The sequence below is a fragment of the Staurois parvus genome, unplaced genomic scaffold (genome assembly GCF_062004578.1).
Source record: "Staurois parvus isolate SC_StPar_1 unplaced genomic scaffold, SC_StPar_1.0 ptg001141l, whole genome shotgun sequence".
Classification (NCBI taxonomy): Eukaryota; Metazoa; Chordata; class Amphibia; order Anura; family Ranidae; genus Staurois; species Staurois parvus.
This window is the reverse complement of record NW_028318937.1, coordinates 73,029-96,375: the sequence shown is the minus strand read 5'-3', so window position 1 is coordinate 96,375 and position 23,347 is coordinate 73,029. Positions and strand designations below refer to the sequence as shown.

Sequence of the window (23,347 nt, the reverse complement as noted above, 5' to 3'; positions counted from 1 at the left end):
TTTTGAGTTTGGGCAAGGACACAGGGGCGCCATGATCCCCTATTGCCCGGGGGCCCCATGAGTTGTCAGTCTGCCCCTGGAATGATGTATAGAGAAATAACTTATGCAAGCACAGAGAGCACATGCAAACTCCATGCAGATAGTGTCCTGCCCAAGACTTGAACTGAGGACTCCAATGCTACAAGGCAGACCACTGTTCAAATAAATTAAAATGACAATTCGCCAGATCAGTGACATGATTCGCTTGTTGTAACATGTGGCTGCGTTAATGGCATCAGCATTATTTTCTGATTGGTTCGGATTGTCATTTGTACAGAATGGTTGTCAGAGACAGGAAAAGTCATTGGAAGTTTTTTCAGGGTTACAGGGTGACACTCCTACTAAACCTTGTATGCAGGGTATAAATCCCGAGCTGTGAATCGGAGGATGGAGAGTGACACGGGACCCCCTCGCTCTCCTACCACAGCACGAGATCTCTCTTTTGTTGGTGAGTTATTTCAAGTACAAAGACAGGCTTACCCCGAGTGGTAGAAGTGATCTGTGCCCGTCGCTCCCAGGATTATCATACTTGTCGTCAGCAAGCAGCCGATCGCCCACATTCTGCGTCCCTGCTGGGAATTATTGTGGATGAAGAATGAATTCACCGTTTTCGATTCTCAGCTGCTTCCACAGGACGCTGCAAAGGAATTCCTGCAACAAAGCACACCAGACAGACGCTTTAATTCACTTTAACTCAGCAGAAGTGTGGCGTGCTGCAGAGCAAAGCAAAGAGCAAGCCCAGTGTGGGTATATGACTGGGGGAGAACTACAAGTCCCAGCATATATACTGAGCTTTAATGGCATATTTAAGAAAGGAGGTTAACATTCAGCCTTATTTTTTACCTTTCATTTCAGCACCTTTCTAAACATTCCTAGTTACTGATTGGATGTAACATTTGATGTAGCTATAACGAATGGTACTGACACCTGTTTTTCCCATTGAAGAATGAAAAGAATAGAATGTATAGCAAACAGAAGTAGATGAAACTTCACACAGGCAAAGTCAGGCGCCAGATGGGCTGTATGAATCTTCCGGTCAGTGTCCAGAAATATGAAAGGGACACATTGTAAAACCCCCGTTCACACCAGAAGGTGAGACTGAGCATGTGTGCTTTTTTTGCACGTTTCCACACATCGTGTTTAGAGCAGCACATTCATTTCAATGGGCTGCCCTATGTGTAAGAAACGTGAAAAAGGTGCCTGGACAACTTTTAAAAATGCGCCACACTAAACCGCACAACATGCATTTTGACATCTGTGAATACATGTGCATTTGCAAGATGCAAGGGATGCCATTAGTTAATGAATGGCATTGTCACACATTTGCAAAGGAGCAACGCGTTTTCATGCAAGCGTTCCCACAATGCACTTGTCAGAACAAAGCCTAATGCTCCCAGCATACACTGCAGACTCACTGGTGCTTGTGCAGCTGCGGACATTATAAAAGACCTTAGATGACTTAGGAACTACAAGTCCCAGAATGTCAGCCAAATTCAATCATGCAAACCAAGACCTATCATGCCCCAAAAATTGTAAATGTATGCAGAAAATTCCCAGATAAAGGCAAGTTTCAGCATTGTGTAGAGATAAAAACAGAGGGCGCATCGGCCTAGTGCATTACCTTTAAAAAATGTATTTATTAATGATAAAAGTAGGTATTGTACTCACAAAATGAGCCACTGAGGAAGAGGCAAGTCCTCGAAACGCGTCGCCTGTTGGAGGTCCTGAGTTCCTATTACGGACAGCCATGCATTGCGGATTGGGCAAAGCGGTTCTTTCACGATGTACCTTTGACTGTATTGTCATTTTGTGAGTACAATGCCTACTTTTATCATTAATAAATACATTTTTTAAAGGTAATGCACTAGGCCGGTGCGCCCTCTGTTTGTTTTTATCTCTACTCAGTATATGTGGACTTCCCCGGTCTTTTGAGGGCAGCAAGGCGTGCATATCCCAAGAAACTCGTGATGTGGTCCTATCTATCCCTAAGCACAAGAGTATCTGGGTTTGCCAGTTTCTTCACTGAAGTTTCAGCATTGTAGTTGGAAGGAAACTACAAGGCCCAGCATGCCCAAAAAGCTCCATTCTTTTGAAGAACATTTCCATCTATCTACATCATGTCACCATAACAGACAACTCCCAGCATGTTTAGAATATGCTAAACTGGCACAATAAGCTTTCTTCTCTGGTCAGTCTATAACGCTGATGAATGAGGGACTACAACTCCCAGCATGCCCAGCTGACTACTAACATATGCAATAAGCTTGCAGGAAAGGGCACACCACAGCTGGGATTTGTGGTTCTCCGGCCTCTGGCAGTCTGAGCATTGTTCAGGCTTAGCAGACATAATTAAAAACAGAAAACAGCTATACACATATGAATAATTGTGTTTGACCAGGCAGCAAGTAAAGGCAATCTTGAAGTAATTAACAGAAATGGAAGCAGAACAGCTTTTTTCCTGGGTTTATTAAATGCCATATCTAACAGAATAAAAAGGGACAAATTATGCAATGAAGAGTGACAAGCATGAGAAAAGGAAAATAGATTGTAAAATAGAGACAATACTGTATATTTGTAGAAAAGGTCCGAGGTGTTATGTAAAGCTGTCCATGGCTGAATGGGCTGAACTAACAGAATCCTCCATTCACACATATGAGGTGGAAGCAGAATAGGCTGATCAGCAGCTGACTGACAAAAGTTTTCTAACTTGTCCATTTAACAGAAGTCTATCAAACGATCAACTTCTGCCAACAGGGACGGCCACACACTGATCGAAATTCAGATCAGTCCCTACTGACCAGGCTGAAGGTCAATCCTTCTATGGCCAGCTTAAGGTCCCTATCACATGGCTGGTTTGCCGAGGCCTCTGGATTACTGCAGCAAGAATCTGCAGATTCTTGCTGCAGAAATTACCAGGTTACGCGATCAGCCACTCAGCCCATTTAAACTAATGGCGGGTTGACAGTGGCCACTGCTGATCGCATGCAGCCGCACACAGAGTAATTAGCTGCGTTTCTAGGACAGATGTCTGAGCCTGGACACAGTCAGCTGAGCAATCTAAGGCTGCTTAGGCATGGCAGCTCCAGAATACACTTTACACAGGCAATCTAAACAATGTGCTGAATAGATGCTACCAACAGAAACTATAATGTGTGCCTACAGTAAGGTTCTGGTATTATTTCCAAATTATTGTATTTTTATTGAGCATGATCATAATGCAAGATTTGATTTAAGCCAACTGTACTAATCATGACCACTACAGATCCTTCGAAAGTTAGAAGTTGCCACAACTAAACAACAAGTCAGTGTTGTTCTATTACTGACGTACTTAACAAGACAAATAATCTGCAGTCAAGCAAGTAAACCAGCGTAGTACTTCTCCTCTCTGGGTAGCTGTGGATGACCCCCTAGATGGTGTGCCATGCTAACATTTAACAACTACTGGTGGAATCCGTGGCTTACTGTAGGGTGGAAAAAAAGTTGGGCATCAGACCTTTTAGTCTGTTCTTGAACTGATTTGCTCAATAAACTCTAGAGAGAGGGTTAGAGGCACAGGATGTCCAAATATAGCAAGATAGGTAGGCTCTTCTAGTAGTTAATATTGCAGTTGACCCTTTAAAAGCATCCAAACAGATTGCCATCACTGTCTGTTGCTAAAGATTAAATGGATCCTCCTCTTTCTCTATGTAGATTCCAGGTCCTTGGCGCTATGCAAGCAATCACAGATACCTTAGTGAGCAGTGAGAACGCCTTCTGATGTCCTTACCAGAAACGAACAGAAGAAGGAGCGCCAGCCTAGTACATCATCCCACAATATTTAATGAGTAATTGTCATAAAATATATTCCCAAACGTGAATTAAAATCACTCATCAAGCTACTTGTCTGTAGCCCTTAAGTCCTAGACTCAGTATACTCCAGAGTCCAAAGGGACTTTGCTGAGGTCCAAATTGGTTGACACGGTTCTAAGGCAGCACCTTCTTCTTCAGAGCCAAAGCCTTCCAATGTCCACCTGCATAATCTGTTAAGCTTTCCAGGACACTCTTCAGCACAGAAGACTCCTCCATACAGGAGCCATCTTCTTCCTCTGGAAATACCCTCCAACAGGGCAGGTGAAACTTCTTAGGCCTTTAGGACAGGCTGGAGTAAGAGCCAAGGAGTGAAATATGGCATCCTCACAATGGCATCCTCACCAGGGGGAAGCCCAGGAGGGAAGAAAACATTATCCTTCTGGCACCAAATATTTATCATCTTCTCTTCTCTGATCACTGGACCAAATGACTCAGTGATTGGCTAAGGTGGATAAATATTCATAACTCACACTAACTACTGAAGACAATTCAACAGCAGCAGGCAGAAATAATCAATGTTCCGAGTTTAGGAGAAACCTACCGAGCATAGAAAATGTGAATGTAGCTCAGGCAGGCTACAGTCTAGCTGAAAAGTTAAGTAACACTCCAGCCTAAAGTGGAACTATTCTCAGACATATGGATGTCACTGGATAAGTCAGGAAACTAGCATTTTTAAAGGGAGAAGTCATTAATGGCAGACTTCATGACATCAGAAAGCACAAGTGTAGTGTATCATTGTATTTATACATGTAGTACCCTCCTAGATAGGTTGCTAGATTGGTTAGATACATTTGTTTTTTTTTAATCCTCTTCAGTCAGTGGAGCAGATTGTGATTGCTTTGGGCAGTTCTGGATTTTATTGGCTGCAGGTGTGATAGTTTCCCCCTGTCTTCTGGGAAATTCTGGAATGTAGTGGGCTGGAAAAGGCAAATCAGCAGCCTGAATATTTATGTAATCTCAGCCACTCCCTGGGGAGGGTGCCCAGTAGGCGGCTGGGGTGTGCATAAACATTCTTTGGTCTGGGGCAACCCTATTCTTGTCCAGGAGGAGAAGTTCCCAATCTGAAAAGCTACTGTCCTTCTAGGCATCCCAGCTGAGGCTTTACATGTGCTCCTTCAGGTCCCAGCTATGCTAGAGCTGGGGGGGGGGCGGTATTTTCCTGGGACTACAACTAATAAAGGGATTGTACTGGGCATCGGGCCTGGAGAGCTCATGGGGGAATGTCTGGCTGTTATTGGTAGGATAATAATAAAAGTGTGTAAAGTGAGCGCTCAGATGTTTAAAAAACTGATTAAAAAATAATATATATTAATATACAGCAGCAAATGCACCAACATAGGATATCCTACAAACCCAGTAAGAATAGATATAAATAAACAAGTGCAGTGCTGCACTTGTTTATATGTTATTGGAAGGAGGCACCCAAGTATCCAGGGACATTGTGAGTACAGACCTGAGTCTAGGATCCTAGTGACTATTTGCTGTTACTATCCCTTGTACACCAGTGCTAATGCTTGTTGTAACCAGATAGTCATAATAGTGTCTCAATGCTGCTTATTCCCTTAGCTGCTACTAGAGAGATTGTACTAAGATGCTTTGACAAAGTGAAGAGTGTCCTCTTGTTATTGTACAATGTTCCTGAAGTATCCCACAGCTCCCTGCATCCCATCCAAGATCATTCAGAATAAAATATGAAAAAGCAATGCCCTACTGTTGCTATGTGCCTGGCTGCCTTTACACTAATCTGGGAGAGGAACCCGTGGCAAACCAGCAGCTTTTCGGGGTGAGAGCTACATACAGTAAGTTTTTGCCACTTATAAAAGTCAGAGAAGTGAGCCAGGGAAGAGAGATCTTGTGTTCTAGAAGAATCTTTCCCGTTCCCAGCATGCACTGCATGCTGATTGGCTCAGACCAGTCACAGGTAATTTAGGGTCATTGCTCTTCCCTGGATGATGATTTGATTGTACAGTATAATGTCTCAGCAATCCATACACAAGGAAGGGAACTTTTACTGCTGACATTTCTAATGAAAGGTGTACACGTATAAATTACATTTCAGGCTTTAAGCAATAAGCAGGAGAGTTTTCCATGCCGAGTGACGGGTACAACTTAAATGCACTTGCAGATCAATAGAGGCAATTAGGTCCCACTAGGAGCAATGCTAGATGGGCCTCGATAATTGCAACGTGTCTTTGAAGCCAGCCTTTTCTGAAGAACGATGTGAATGGTTCAACGTTCTCCACAAAGCTCTGTCACAAGTGATTTTGTCAGAGGTCAAACCACTTTACCTTATAATGTAGTCACAGGAGAACACCGTGCATTGCCGCTAATACAGGAAGTGACAGCTGGAACACAGATTAACAGCCTCATTCAAGAACGATTCACAAAGTCCTAACAGACCAACAATACGACGCATAATTCACCATAAATTGACTGATGCAGAAGGGGTATTTATTACACACATACATAGATGTAGAAAAGTTCCAGAAACTTATCAGAAACATAATGGGCCAGGGATGGTGGGATGTGGATTGTTATAAAAAGCTGATTTTCTGCCCTATATTCCCTTTAAAGAATACTGCCAAACATTATTTGTCAGTCTCCTTATGACTGACATTACATCTAACGTAGAACAGAAGGTTACATACATTATATTGCCAAAAGTATTAGATTCCGGTGTTCCAATCACCTCCATGGCCACAGGTGTATAAAATCAAGCACCTAGGCATGAGGACTGCTTCTACAAACATTTGTGAAAGAATGGGTCACTCTCAGGAGCTCATTCAAGCGTGGTACCGTGATAGGTTGTGATAAGACCTGTGCAATAAATCCATCCATGAAATTTCCTTCTTACTAAATATTCCACGGTCAACTGTTAGTGGTATTATAACAAAGTGAAAGTAACTGGGAACAACAGCAACTCAGCCACGAAGTGGTAGGCCACGTAAAATGACAGAGCGGGGTCAGCGCATGCTGAAGCGCACAGTGCGTAGAAGTCGTCAACTGTCTGCAGAGTCAATAGCTAAAGACCTCCAAACTTTGTGTGGCCTTCAGATTAGCACAACAGTGTTTAGAGATCTCCATGGAATGGGTTTCCATGGCCGAGCAACTGCATTCAAGCCTTACGTCACCAAGTGCAATGCAAAGCATCGGATGCAGTGGTGTAAAGCACGCTGCCACTGGACTCTAGAGCAGTGGAGGCATATTCTCTGGAGTGACAAATCACGCTTCCCTGTCTGGCAATCCGATGGACATGTCTGGGTTTGACGGTTGCCAGGAGAATGGTACTTGCCTGACTGCATTGTACCAAGTGTAAAGTTTGGTGGAGGGGGGATTATAGTGTGGGGTTGTTTTTCAGGGGTTGGGCTTGGCCCCTTAGTTCCAGTGAAGGGAACTCTTAAGGCATCAGCATACCAAGACATTTTGGACAAATTCACGCTCCCAACTTTGTGGGAACAGTTTGGGGATGGCCCCTTCCTGTTCCAACTTGACTGCGCACCAGTGCGCAAAGCAAGGTCCATAAAGACATGGATGAGTGAGTTTGGGGTTGAGGAACTTGATTGGCCTGACCTCAACCCAGTAGAACACTTTTGGGATGAATTAGAGTGGAGACTGTGAGCCAGGCCTTCTCATCCGACATCAGTGCCCGACCTCACAAATTCTCTTCTGGAAGAATGGTCAAACATTCCCATAGACACACTCCTAAACCTTGTGGACAGCCTTCCTAGAAGAGTTGAAGTTCTTATAGCTGCAAAGGGTGGACCAACTCAATATTGAACCCTACGCACTAAGACTGGGATGCCATTTAAGTTCATGTGCGTGTAAAGGCAGGCATCCCAATACTTTTGGCAATACAGTGTATATCCCAATAGATTTAAAGAACTTCAAACCTACAAATTAACTATAGCTTATTTCCGATATGTTATAGATATCAAGACTCCTAAAGCAATATACATATAGATACAGTGCTATTTATATATATAGTATATGTATATAATATGATCAAAAATGACATACATATCAAATGCACTATATGGCCAAATGTTTGTAGATATTGACCATCACACTTATAAAGGCTGGTTGGACATCTCATTTCACTCACTATGGGCATTGTTATAGAGCTGGCCCAACTTTGTGGCTATAACATCTTCACTGTCCTGCAAAGGCTTTTCACAAGATTTCTGAGAGTGTCTGTTAAAATGTGTGCCTGTTCAGCCAAAAAAACATTTGTGAGGTCAGGTATTGATTTTGGATGAGACAACCTGGCTAGCAACTCATCCCAAAGGTATTCCATAGGGTTGAGGTCAGGGTACTGTGCAGGCCACTTGAGTTCCTCCACGCCAAACTCATCAAACTATGTCTCTATGGAGCTGGTTTTGTGCACAGGGGCAAAGTCACGCTGGAACAGTAAAGAACCCAAACTGTTGCCAAAGATTGGAAGTGCACAATTGTCTAAATGCCTCTGTATGAGTATTTATGGTACCCTTCACTGGAGACACCTGAACTCTATCATTTAAAGTGGAGTCCACAGACCTTTGGTCATTAAATGTATTTCATTTTCTGTGCAGTTGTAGGTGAACTTTTTACATGTTATCCTGTGCATTTCATGTGTTAGTTTTCAGATTACCTAGATACGTTGAATAAAGACACAGAACTTGATTTACTAAAGCTCTGTTCATCTAAGCAGTCACTAAGCATAAAACGCAGCTTCACAATGAAATACATTGGTTTAGTCCGGATTCTTATCAGCTCTTACAGTAAATAGCCCTTCCTAGAGCTGGAGAATAAACTTTGTAGTCAAATTTAAAAAAAAAAAAACCTGAAAAACATTTTAAATAAGGAACTATGAAACAGAAGATTGTCACACTCTGACAACTGCCGTATACTCTGCATCCTGCCACAATGTTTTGTGCTTGTTGCCTCATTAATTCCTAAACTCAAACAGGTAAAGGTTTTCATTCAGTTCAAGTATTTCTAATGATGTTGATAACATTTTATCTAATATTTAAAGCAGTTTAAACCCAAAACCAAAATCTAAATATGTTGCAGCTTACCATTTTTTATATGTGGTGACTGCATTCATTTTCTTTTTTAGGCTTTTGTCTTTTATTTTTATCTCTTGATTCGACCAGTGACACACTTCCTGTCCTAGGCTGTCTCCATTCTGGATGGAGGAGCAATGGAGACACCTTTGGACAGCAGGATTGTCAATCTGGGGAGAGGGTATTGTTAGATGTACTAAACTCCAGCTAATATTTTTGAACAGTTGCAGCATAATTTTTGTTTTCCTTTTGGGATAAATGTTTTACATAACTGAATAAAAGCTGACCATTACCAACCTCTGTCAGTGTATAATGGTTTATCTCAAATCTCTAACTGCCACGTTTGCTGAAAAGCTTGGTCTGTTAAAGGAAGTTGAAAAATAAGACTTACTGGCTGGATCAACACATAGAAATAAAGGAAAAACACCTTAAAATAAAAAACTAATGCAGCCACCAAGAACTGGTAAGCTGCAATAAATTTTATTTTGTTTTGGGATTTAACACATATTTTTACCAATAAAATCAAGTTGCCAAAGCTACAGGTGAATCCTTTATTATATAATGAAAACACAAAAAGTTGTCAGCAAGATGGTGTAATGCCTCCTTATGGCCACTATGTGGCAGAATACATAATTTCCAATAAAATAGTATTTCCTTAGCAAATCTTAATGATTATAATGAGGCCTATCCTACAAATCCTCAAACAAAACTGTAATAATTGCACATAAACATGATAATGTGTGACAATCAATTGCGCTATACCAATAACACAATATGCTTACGCTGTATAAAACTTCTCCAGGCCCCCAGCCCCCATCTGACCAGAATTCCTTGCAGAAACCTGAATTTTATCTAAAGCTCTAAATATATCCCACTGTCTAACCTTCGTGATAAATCCTTCTGTCTGCTTTCCATTACTGTGTTGTAGGAAAGAAATCATAACCACAACATTCGATACAGCTGACTATGATTACCCTGGGTGCGATTAGCCAGGGCAGGCAGTGAAAGAGTTAAACCCCTCTGTTTTTTCCATCTGCTGCAAAAGGTCAGTGGAGTCCCCAAACACACAAGTGCAATGTGACACTGCTTGTTAGAGCTTTTCACACACAATAATTGCTGACTTGCAGGACTGGAAACAAAGGCCTTCCCCCTGACATCACTAGTAGAATGAACAGGGAAGGAGACAGGCTCCACGTTTATTAGAAGTTCTTGGGGAAGATTTTGGAGGGATGGGGACACTCAGGGAGGGATTGAGTTGCAGAGTTAGGAAGGTGTTCATCAAATTACAGCGGAATGATCCTGTGTGAACTATCTAAAGTATGTGAGTAGCATCTTACAGCACTGGGGTTCTGAGATCACTTCCCATCAAGATTCTGTCTGGGTGGTGTGTCTATGTTTTCCAATGTTGGTGGAGGTTTTCTGCCACAACCCAAAACCATTCTACTTCTTACTAAACTGACTGTAGAGAGGGTGCCTGGGATGGAGACACTGGGGAATGAGCCCTCTGATGTCTGGTATGGCAGAGTTATACACATGTGTAGTTATAATACTGTGTGGCTGTGCTGGGGAGATTAGAGTGTAAGCTTCTCTGGTGTAGAGACTGATATGACTGGTACAACATTCTCTGTATAGCACTGTGGAGTATGGCAGAGCTATACATATGTTTAATAGTATGTGACTGTGGTGGAACATTAAAGTTCAAGCATTTCTGTGCAAAAAAATGTGAATGTTTTAGTTTACTCAGTGCTATACTGTGAAATATGTCAGATAATAATAATAGGGTGTGACTGTGACTGGGGCATTAGAGTGTAAGCTCCTCTGGTGCAGAGACTGATGAGAATGGCACAATGTAATCTGTAAGCACTGCAATACATGATAGATCTACTGTATACTGTATAAATGTATTATAATATTAGTGTGTGACTGTGGCATTAGAGTGTAAGCTCCTCTGGTGCAGAGACTGATGAGAATGGCAAAATAGAATCCTTACAGCACTGCAATACATGATAGATCTACTGTATACTGTATAAATGTATTATAGTAATAGTGTGTGATTGTGATGGGGGCATTAGAGTGTAAGCTCCTCTGGTGCAGAGACTGATGAGAATGGCACAATGTAATCTGTACAGCACTGCAATACATGATAGATCTACTGTATACTGTATAAATGTATTATAGTAATAGTGTGTGATTGTGATGGGGGCATTAGAGTGCAAGCTCCTCTGGTGCAGAGACTGATGAGAATGGCACAATGTAATCTGTACAGCACTGCAATACATGATAGATCTACTGTATACTGTATAAATGTATTATAATATTAGTGTGTGACTGTGATGGGGGCATTAGAGTGCAAGCTCCTCTGGTGCAGAGACTGATGAGAATGGCAAAATAGAATCCTTACAGCACTGCAGTATATGTTAGAGCTACTGCATAATGTATAAATGTCTTATAATAAAAGTGTATGACTGCAATGGGCACAATAAAGAGTAAGCTCCTCTGGCGCAGATACGTGAATGGCACAATGTTCTCTGTACAGCACTGCAGTATATGTCAGAGCTACTGTACATAAATGTAATAAAAGTGTGTGACTGTGGTGGGGCATTAGAATATAAGCTCCTCTGGTGCAGAGACTAATGTTAATGGCACACTGTTCTCTGTACAACACCACAGTACATGTCAGAGCTACTGCATATACATATTTTATAATAATAGTGTGTGACTTTGGTGGGATATTAGAGTGTAAGCTCCTCTGGATGTGAATGGCACAATGTTCTATCTATGGTACAGCAATATATATCAGAGCTACTGTGTGACTGTGGTGGGGCATTAGAGTGTAAGCTCCTCTGGTGCAGAGAGTGATATGAATGCCACTATGTTAACTGTACAGCACTGCAGAATATACCAGATCTGTTGTAAATAATTGTACAATAATATTGTGTGACTATGATGGGGCATTAAAGTGTAAGCTTCTCTGGTGCAGAAACTACAGTGAATGGTATGGTTCTTTGCACAGCACTACGCAATATGTCAGAGCTATATAAATGTATAAAAATAGTCAGTGTCTGTCAATGTAGGATGTCCTTGCAGTTATGAAATTGACCAGATTAAAATGAAACAGCAGCTAAAAGTTAATGAAACTACTAAAAAGTAGACTAACTTGTTTTCAAACAATTAGGAAATCCCTCATCCATATAAACAATAACATTATAATCCAATGTAAACAATCAATAAACAAACAATGACTAATGATGACTTCCCTGCCCACTAGGTGGAGACCTTTGCCAGTAGGACAGACTTGGCAGAGGAAACACTCCTGTACAGTGAAAGCTCCTTAAAGGGCAACCTGCACCTCCACTACCAGCATCTGTGGAACTACAAGTCCCAGCATACCACTCTCTTTGAGCTGCATCCCTGGTCTGCACAGCTCAGTTTCCCTTTAGGGATCGCACAAAGCTGTTTCACGTAAAGAACATTTAATAACACTTTATGAAAGTTACGGGAAGAAATTACAATGAAATTGTCATTTCAAAGAGAAGACATTTCCCAACAGACAGATGACTTCCTGTCCAGTGATCCCCAGAACTGGGGAATGTCATTGTGCTGCTGCCTGTTGTCAGAAATGGCAGCTAACACAGAGCAGGCCTGAGGTACACAAATGGTAAATATCTCAGGTTTAGTGGTGAGGGACTTCTTCCCATTTAACCCCCTTGATGCTGGGAGCAAGCTGGAGACTTGCAAGAGTTGTAGATGGGCACATGCAGAATACAAATGGATGCATTCAGGAAAGTATTGATATTGTGGGTACTCACTTTGATTCCAAGTGACAGGGGGAAATTGGAAGCGTTTCTCTCTTGGCCCAAGGGAAACAGACTAGTTGTGGAAGTTTAGAGCCCAAGCTGGCTGGGATAGGTTTTGTGGCTGCTGCTTGTACTTATTCCATAGAGCTGAGACCTACATTGATGTGTAATGGGAAAGTGACAGGAGTTCAGGGGGGGCTCCCTCCCTCCACATACCATGGGAAAGCCCCCCTCCCTTTTTCCCATTGGACAGGGGGCAGAATTGTGTGACATCACAGAAGAGAGGTTTTCACCTGACCACCTCCCTGCCCTCTGCATTCATTGACCATTTGACACTGGTGATGCTGAGCAGGAGGGTCCCTGCCTAGGTGGACTCCCAGCCTCCCCTCTTCTATGGGAACAGAGAACAGACAGCTCTGGAGCTGAAACTTCTGCAGACTTTTTCTGTGATGTGGATTCCATGAACTCTAAGAAGCTAATTGAAGACTGGCTCTTGAATCTTGCAAAAGCTGCATTGGCTACAGAAGGCTGGCAATAAAACACAGCAGTGGGTACTGGTTGTATATCACAGAAATCGATAAGGAAGCTGTGCTTAGAGTATTTGTAAAAATGTGGTTCAGGGCTGGGGGGAGGAATGGTTTATGAGAATCTATATATTGATATGTAGGCATGGCTATATGCACAGTGCAATGTTCTGCAGAACCTTAGGGAGGTCAGCTATGGAAGGAGCTGCAGACTTGTCATTATGTATCTGTCAGGAGGTACATTAGATGGTGCACTGCAGTTTTCAAAGGAGGACAGTTATGGAATAATATATTGTATATATCAATATGGATATGTCAGACAGTAGATGGGTCCATGTAATGCTCTGCAGTTCTCTAAGAAGGTCAATAATAGAATAATCTGTACAATGTATCAATATGTATCTGTCAGGTGGTGAATGGGACTGAGAAATGTTCTCAAGATAGATAGGACTATAGGGAATAATCTGTAGAGCGTATCAATATGTACATCTGCCAGGAGTAGATTGGACAGATATATGTTCTGAGGATCTATATTCACAGGACAATAATGGAATCATCTGCAGAATATATCAATATGTGTCTGCCAGGTGTAGATGGGATAGAGAAGTGTTCTGAGGATCTATATTCATAGGCAAATATTGGAATAATCTGTAGAATACATCACTATGTATAATACATCACTGCCAGGAGTAGATGGGACATAGCAATGTTCTGAGGATCTATATAGATAGGAATATAGTAAAATAATCAGCAGAATATATCAATATTTATCTACCAAGAGTAGATGGGACGAGAAGTGTTCTGAGGATCTATAGTCACAGGAAAATAATGGTTTAATCTGCAGAATACATCACTATGTGTCTGCCAGGAGTAGATGGGACATAGCAATGTTCTGAGGATCTATATAGATAGGACCATAGTGAGATAATCTGCAGAATATATCATTATTTATCTACTAAGAGTAGATGGGACAGAGAAGTGTTCTGAGGATCTATATTTACAGGAAAATAATGGAATAATCTGTAAAATATATCACTATGTGTCGGCCAGGAGTAGATAGACATAGTAATGTTCTGAGGATCTATATAGATAGGACCATAGTGAAATAATCTGCAGAATATATAATTATTTATCTACCAAGAGTAGATGGGACAGAGAGGTGTCCTGAGGATCTATATTCACAGAAAAATAATGGTTTAATCTGCAGAATATATCACTATGTGTCAGCCAGGAGTAAATGGGACATAGTAACATTCTAAGGATCTATATAGATAGGACCATAGTGAAATAATCTGCAGAATATATCAATATTTATCTGTCAAAAGTAGATGGGACAGGGTAGTGTTCTGGGGATCTACATTTATAGAAAAACAATGAACTAATCTTCAGAATAAATCAATGTGCATCTGTCAGGGGTAGATGGGACAGAGCAATGTTCTGCAGATCTGTAGAGAAGTCAATAATGGAACAATCTGTAGAATATATCAGCATGAATCAGTTTTGGTGAAGATAGAGCAATGTCCTGCAGCAGTGGAGTAGCTGGGAGTTTATCATTCTACAATGTTTGTCTGGCAACGGCCTGAATAGAAAATCAAATCAACCACAATTCATTTGCATCCGCTGGGGGACCTTGTGGGGAATATTCATCAATGATTCATGCTCTTCAGGAGCAGTATTTGAATTACCATTAAGATCAATATTGGAGTTATTTACATAATCAGGCAAATCTGCCTTCCACACAGTATCACTTAGAAGAGCAATAACCCCCTTCCTCCCAAGGTAGTTAAATACCAGCAATACCACCAGGAATAGATGGAGGGCAAGGGAATGCGCAGAGGCAGAGGGGGTGAAAACTTGGCAGAATGAATAGGAAGAAATAGGATACGCAGAAGGACAAGAGATGGGAAGGAGAGCCTAAGAATGGTTGGAGGGCAACAAAAATGACGCAGAGGGCAGGTTACATGCAAAAGGGCAGGTTATATGCAAAAGGACAGGGAATGTACAAAATAATTAAAGGTCTGGGATGGTCAAGAGAGTATATGATAGGCAGGGAACAGGCTGGAGGCATAGGGTGAACAGAGGGGAAGGGGATCAGCAGAAGGATAGGAGATGGGCAGAAAAGTATGGAATAACCATGAGGACAGAGCAAGGGCAGGAGGGCAGGGGATGGACGATAGGAGAAAGGAAGGAGAGCAAGGGATGATAAGAAGGGCATATGATGGCCAGTAGATTAAAAGATGGGCAGGGAGGCGTTGGATGGGTAGGAAGGCAGGGAACGAACAGGAGGCTGAGGATAGCCAGGAGGATGGAAAATGGCCAAGAAAGAGTAAGATGGACAGGAATGCAAGCATGAGGGTTGTAGATGTGCAGGAAGTCAAGGGAAAGGAAGCACAGTATGGGATGGGCCAGAGGACATAGGATTGGTAGGAGGATAACGGATGGCCAAGAAGGCAGGGAATATGGAGGAGGGCAGGTGGGCATAGGGTAATCATGAGATCAGAGGATGGGCAGGAGGATAGGAAATGGGCAAGAATGCAAGGCATGTGCAGGAGGGCATGGGATGTGCAGAAAGGCATAGGATGGGCAGGAAAGTAGGAAAGGAGTGGGAAGGTGGGGAATGCACAGGGGGCTAGTGAATGGGCAGGTTATGAGAAAAAATGCAGGGGATGAGCAGGAGGGCATACGAAGAGTATGATTGCATGGGATGGTAAAGAGGGAAAAATGTAAAGGAGGGCAGGGAATTAAAAAAAATGTATTCGATGCAGTGATACATCTTTTAATGACCTGGCACTTTTATCCTTTTAGGCTTCTTGCACATGGAGGCATCTTACTGCTGTGTGTCCCTCGTGGTGCTTTAGTGTGTCTGGTACAGCATCCAGCCCTACTGCCTGCAGAATGTCATGTGTGGCATGCTGTAGCTGGACGGGGCAGAATGCAGTACTGAGTGGTACTCGTATTTGAAGACCTATGTGTTCATGAACAAATGCACAGAACAAAGAAGACCAACATGCAGGGTATGCTGCCCTGAACCCATAGGGCCCTAAAGCCACAGTCTGCCATTGACTTTGACAGGCTACAGACAGTGGGGCTGGGCACTGCACCCGTCCATCACTAAATGCAGGAAGCACACACAGCGGCTAGGTGCCCCTGTCTGCAAGGGACCTGCATTTTCTTTTGATTCTGTATGTACACAAAATACTGTATATTACACACATAAAAGGAGAATGTAGCTGCCCCAACACTTTACAGCACCCTATGTGTAAATGGTATTTTTGTTACAATAAAGAAATAAAGTTACTATCTTCTAAATATTACAGCTTTCTGACTGTTTCCATTGAGATTATCCATGGGATGTCATACTAACTGTCCAGCAGAAGGCAGCACATCTTCAGTATTTAAAGGGACACTGTTACTAAACATGGGCATGCACAGATCAAAATCCGACTGCTTCAGCAGTTCATTAAACTGACTCCTGTTGAACAGTCCTGATGGGTGGGGTGAGGAGTCCCACTGTATGAATACAATAGCATGGTGGGGGGAGACTCCTACATCCACATCACTTGTGTGGATGTGGGAATTTGTGATTTATTTTATTCAACCCGCTGGTGCAGAAGTTCATGAATTAGATATAGTCACATGATTCATTCTGACCACCACTGTAAGGGGGGCTTTCTACCCTTTAACCACCACTGTAAGAGGCATTTTTTCCACTGACTCCCAATAAACTTTACTTGCAGGGGTTTGCCTAGACCTTCAATTTTTTTCAAGGTTTATTCTGGGGTACAAAAAAGGCTATCGTACTGAGAGAGCCTGCCATTGATGACCTGATTCTGAAAATACTAGTTGCCTGGCTGGCATGCTTATCCATTTATTATTCCCTCACTGACTAGAAACAAGTATAGGTGATGAGTTCTTTTTTATGGCACTGGCTATGTACTTGTTCCAGGTTAGACATTAAATTTGCAGACAGCTGGGTAACATTTTTTGAAGCATGGTATTTTCTGTATTTTCTTACTGACAGGTTTCCTTTATGCTGGCTACACACGTGACAGAATGGTTAGATTTGCTGGCAAAGTACCACAATCTTTACATGTTTTGTAACCAGAAGACAAGGGTCACACAAGTGAATGTGATAAATTTACTGTCTTATTAATGTGTGTTAATGTGTATATATACAGTGTGTGTGTATGTGTGTGTGTGTGTATATATATATATGTGTGTGTGTGTGTGTATACATATATATATCAGGGGCAGACTGACCATTTGGAAACTCAGGCACTGCCCGAAGGCCTGGGGTCAGTAGGGGGCCCCATGAGATGCCCCTGGTACCTTTTTCATAGGCTTTTTTGAGTTTGGGCATGGACACAGGGGCCCCATGATCCCCTATTGCCCAGGGGCCCCATGAGTTGTCAGTCCGCCCCTGATATATATATATGTATATAAATATATATATATACTGTATATATACACACATACATTGTGTGTGTATGTACAAAGCTTGACATTTTGCATTAAAACTGTCTGGGGGTACATAGCTCTCCTAAATAAAATCCTCTATTTGCCAGTAACATCACTGTTGAAATTGTACTGAAATTGGGTGCTCCATATCCATCATAACCTACAGAATGTAATAGAATACCCATTTTGTCTTTGATTTGATTCTTGGTTACAGTACTGAATCTTAAAACATTAAGAAAAAAAAGTGCAGGGAAACCTACTTGGGAATACTCAACTCTCATCTTAAAGCAAAGCTATGAAGTTTAATCATTTAACATAACATTGTTTTGTGAGGTCATCTCTATGCAGAGGTCTTAACATCTGCTAATCCCCACCCTACCAAATGTAGTAATACAATTAAGGCACATCTGTTGGCTGATTTACAGGGTCATAAATATGAACTCAAAGATACTAATTTATAACATTTAAAGTTTTAGAGAATCTGGCCAAAATGTAAAAGTAGGCTGCACTGTGAAAATTTTGCTGAATCTGACTGCAAGGCATTCAAATAAATAAGTTATTAAGATAAAACATGGGAATTTTTGTATTCTACACATTAAATTAGCACTTTACATGACATTACTATACAGTTTACATTATATAAGCTCTATAATAAGGGTAAGACATTTTGTATTTTCATAGCTAGCTCAATCAAAATTCAGTTTTATAACAAATGAACGCTCACCTTTATTTTACTACCAATTTTCCTAGCATCCCGTCAGCCCCGTTGCTTCTCATGTCACTGCATGGGAAAAAAAAGGAAAGAAATGACCACGTCAATAGCCAAACTTTTGTGGGAAATATAGTATTCTTAGTTTAATTGGGTATTTTTAGAACCACATTCAGTTATACTTTGAGAGAGTTCCAGAAAGTTGGAGGTAGAAATCTGATTTATTATAAATCTTGCCAAAATACGAGCATATACATATTAAACAGACAAATGGAAGAGATGCGTCACCTTTGACATGAACTTCATATTCTAAGCTTATTCTGGACTTTATAAAATGAAGTTTATACGGATTAAAGAGAAAAAACATAAAAATGTATATTTGGTAAATGAAAAAATAAAACTACAGTGTCTTTAGGATGGGTGTGGAAAGTGAAAAATATATGTGCACATGAGAGTCTAATAACTCAGCGTGTTTGTAATTCCATTGATTTAAAAGTTTACTATATTCTCGATGAGTAAGCCTCAAAAGTCCTTTCCCATGGTCAAGTCTTTGCAGCGCCAAAGCTTTCAACTGTCCTCGACTAACTCGCCGGTGAGAGCTCACAAGCGGAAGGGAGGGGAGATATACATATATTTTTTTTAATCTGTCAACACTTTTTGTTTTTTTTATGTGTAGGTAGAACAATCCCAGGGAATAGGACATGTCCTTTGAAAATGTCCTTATTTTTTAAAGAATTCAGCACACACTGAAACATCAGTCTGACAGTTTTGCATATCCCAGTTTGTAACAATTACTTTAAAACAGAGGGGGCGAGGTATTTACTCCATCAAAGCTTGATTTAGAGCGCTTGATGGCTGCAAATGAAGAAGTTTTACTTTGACACATACTCTTGGCAGAATTTTGATCACACTTCTCAAAGTATGGAATCAATTATGGGGACCCTTTGCCAGATAACCCAATGTAAACCACATTACAGCGTATTATTCTCCAGGGAGACCATGGGAAAGTCAACACAAGAATCATACCTAACAAAAATGCAGGATTTTCACCTAATAAAAAAAGGTATTAAAGCTCCCCCACCTCTCATATACATTTATTTTTCAGCAAGGCAATTTTGTCTGAATGTTGTAGAAACACAACTATGGACAGGCTAAAGGAAAAAGGATTGTAATTTTTAGCAGCCAATCAGGAACTTACTTACACGACTTTGGCTGCAGAAATGAAATCAGGTTACCATTATCAATGACTACCTGCAGACCAGGGGCGGACTGACAACTCATGGGGCCCCCGGGCAATAGGGGATCATGGGACCCAAACTGAAGAAAGCCTATGAAAAAGGTACCAGGGGCATCTCATCTACTGACCCCGGGCCCTCGGGCAGTGCCCAAGTTTCCAAATGGTCAGTCCGCCCCTGCTGCAGACACATCTCAGGTATAACAACAAAAGGACAGGATAGAAATTGTGTGCAAAGTGTGCTTAGATCATCTGAATATTTATGCCTGAAGATGGAGCAAAAGACATCTTCAGATGATCAAGCTATGACTGCACATCTGACTATCCTGTGACTTCTGCAGGCAGCTTCAAAGTGGTAAAACAATCAACAAATACAGCCTCACCAACATTAAAATAGCTGCAGAGCACCAGGCTAAGTAGATATACAAAACATCTACAATCATATGTGCACAACAAGTGCACAGACCATACATGTACATATCCAAAATAATGAGCACAAATACCCCTGTGCTTGGGGGTGAACTCGATACGGTTATGGATCCATTGTGGAGATCCTGGATGGTGCACGCCTTGCTGCCCTCAAAGGACTGGGGGAGTCCAAACACTGGATACAAAGAAAACAACCAGAGGGCACCCCAGCCTAGTGCATTACCTTAAAAAACATTTATTGATAAAAAATAATAGGTGATATACTCACAAAGGACAAATGTAAAAAAGCTGATCATAAAGAACAGCACTGTCCAGTCCGCATGGTATGGCTTTCCACATAGGAACACTGGACCTCCAACAGGCTAATGCGTTTAAAGGACTTTTCTCTTCCTCAGGACTATGAGGAACAGGCAAGTCCTCGAAAGGCGTTAGCCTGTTGGAGGTCCAGTGTTCCTATGTGGAAAGCCATACCATGCGGACTGGACAGTGCTGTTCTTTATAATGAGCTTTTATACATTTGCCCTTTGTGAGTATATCACCTATTATTTTTATCAATAAATGTTATTTAAGGTAATGCACTAGGCCAGAGCACCCTCTGTTTGTTTTCTTTGCATACATGTACATACAATGGGGGATTTACTAAAACTGGAGCACTCAGAATCTGGTCCATCTGTGCATGGTAGCCAATCAGCTTCTAACTTCAGCTTTTTCAATTAAGCTTTGTCAATAAAACCTGGAAGCTGATTGGTTTCTATGTAGAGCTGCACCAGATTTTGCACCATGCAGTTTTAGTAAATAACCCCCATTATCTTGCTTAGAAATTCAGACTGTGTTGGCTTTAAAAACTAATTCTGAAATACTTTTTAAAAAATTGTATCTAGGGGGAATTAAAGATGCAAACATTAATAAGAAAAATGGTACGTTGCTTGTATCACAGTCCGTCACTATAACAACTTATAAAGATGCTCAATAACTGAAGTGGGTGTTATTCGGATCATAGGAGTAAATTCATTGGAATTATTTGAAAAAAGACCATGAAAGTAAAAAAGAATATTAAAAAAAACAGGAAAATTAGAAAGGTATGGTGGAAATGAACTAACTGTACGTTTTGTATAAAATTATACATTAATTATGTTTAGAATTGTGTACTGCAGAGAGTCATAATAGAGAAAATACATGCCGAAAAAAGAAAATGCAGTAATTAACTAGCGAGTCCATTCGTCAATAATTAAAAGAAAAAAAATACAAGTATACATCAAAAGAGACAAAGCCAGCATCATAATGTTTGCAGACAATGAAATATAATTAAATATAAAATTCTAAAACTCTGCTGGAAGAACTGAAATTAAATTATTGATTCTAAGCTGTCTGGAGTCGTGCAGCCTAAGTGTCTTTAGTAAATAATAGACAAAAAATAGTTACATTTGAAGAAAGAAGAGTTGTTAAAAGCAGAAATGAATTTGAATATCAATGTAATGTGGAAAAAAAATCAGAGAAATTGGATATTACCTGCTGAGAGAGGAGAGGGACTGGTGCTCTTTTGACCATCGAGTTTCCATGATGCGTGGAGGTTGCCGGCCTTGGTTTGCAAGACCCATGGCTGTGCCCGCAACTGCCTCCTCATGATGCCCATGGATGGTGCTCTTCTCCTGCCCCAACCCATATCTGCTTTTAAGCCTCCGCAGTGTTACTCTAAATATCTGAAAGGGATCTTTTTATGTAGCTCTTCCTGTGTAAATCAGGACTGGGTTGGACAATCCAGGAGAGGAAATCCTGTGTGTGTTTGAGGCTGATAAAATTTTCGAGCAGAACAAACACTTAAGCCTTAAAGCATAGGTCTGGGGAGCCTGATGAGAAGACACTCAGCACTGGAAGGCTATAGAAAGCTGAGAAGGGGGAGAGATAGATCACTTTTCCTCCACACAACTTCCATGTTTGTTTAAGGCCTTGGATGTCAAGGAGAAGGAAATGGCAGCCAGCAGGGGCACTGGGCCAGGCAAAGCTAGCATGTCACTTGGCTGTGATGTGTCACTCACCTTACTAGAAATAGGGAAACTTCCTGAGTATCAAGTTTAGCTGTAGACAGGTATTGTCCCCAGCTACTTCCTATAATGACCACCTAAAGTGACCTTGCACGGCAAAAAAATGGCAGACCAATCTATGCTGCAAAATGCTAAGGGTGCTCTTATACCATACAGGATGATATGGCCTGTGTAGCAATATTCATACTTTATTGAGGTTCAACATGCTGATAGATTTTGAAATGTGTCAGTGGCATTGCCATTTTGTTCTCTTACCTCAATTCATTGATAATCCCCCAGCTGCTAGATCAATGCTTCCCCATGGAGCAAGTGCGCTGTCCAATCAGATCAATGCTAAATGACAATATGCCAATCATATTCCATATTTTATTGGGATTTAGAGCAAATCTCCTCCCAAAGAGAAATTGAGGCTGACATTGCATACCATTGTGACATTGTGCAAAATGCTACTCACCTGGCTGTCATACAGACCCCCCTTTTTTACTTGGACTTAGCTCTCATTTTCTTGGTCTACATACTGGTTTTAGGTCAGTGACTTGAAGGTTTTGCAGCTGGAACAGTTTGACAGTCAGGCAACTAGCACCTTCACAAGAACATCAGGCAATGGCTCCATAGTTCTTTCAGGAAAGGTTTACATTAGGAATAAGAGCACCAAAACCGCCGAGGTTTCAAAATGCCTTAGTGGTTTATCTTTAATAAGCTATGGTCTTCTACCAGAATAATCTTCAGTATGTCTCATGGAGTTCCGATCATCTCATTCTGTGAGCCAGTACCATAGGAGAGCATGGGCTGGCACCTGGAATTGTCTTATGTACACAGTGGTGAACTGGGAATCTGAAATATATTAATGGCCTTCCATACTGGTATAAATAGTTGTGACAGATTTAAGCAACACATAGGTAGGTTTCCATCAAGTACCAGATGTTACTGCTTTCTATTCCAACCCACTAAAATCAGACCAACTGATAAGAGTATATTGTTTAATAAAAAGGGATGCTCCATTCACTGTCACAATTAACCTGAAACAAAGAAAAAAGTGGCAGTTAGTTCAGAATTATTTTCAGTCTGAACTGAAGCACCATGAAAAACCTGCTGGATTTGGCTGTATTGGATTACATAGCTTCAGCTATATTAAAGCCCAACTCCAGGAATGAGAAAAAAATCTACCCTTACAGGAACCCCAACTTACCTGATCCCTCTTCTACTTGAAGTTCTGGTCTGTGG

General features: G+C 41.2%; 1 protein-coding gene across 1 annotated transcript in view; it reads right to left on the bottom strand.

Moving 5' to 3' along the window:
- Window positions 1–21,780, bottom strand: part of LOC149439254 (epidermal growth factor-like protein 7) — a 57,454-nt gene extending 35,674 nt beyond the window's left edge. Inside the window, exons 1-3 of the mRNA XM_089659245.1 lie at window positions 21,591–21,780; window positions 18,434–18,490; window positions 520–690 (exon numbers count right to left, since the gene is read on the bottom strand). Of these exons, the coding sequence (XP_089515371.1) occupies window positions 520–599 (80 nt within the window). The 5' untranslated portion in view covers window positions 600–690; window positions 18,434–18,490; window positions 21,591–21,780. The remainder of the gene's footprint in view (window positions 1–519; window positions 691–18,433; window positions 18,491–21,590) is intronic.
- Window positions 21,781–23,347: the final 1,567 nt, after the last annotated feature.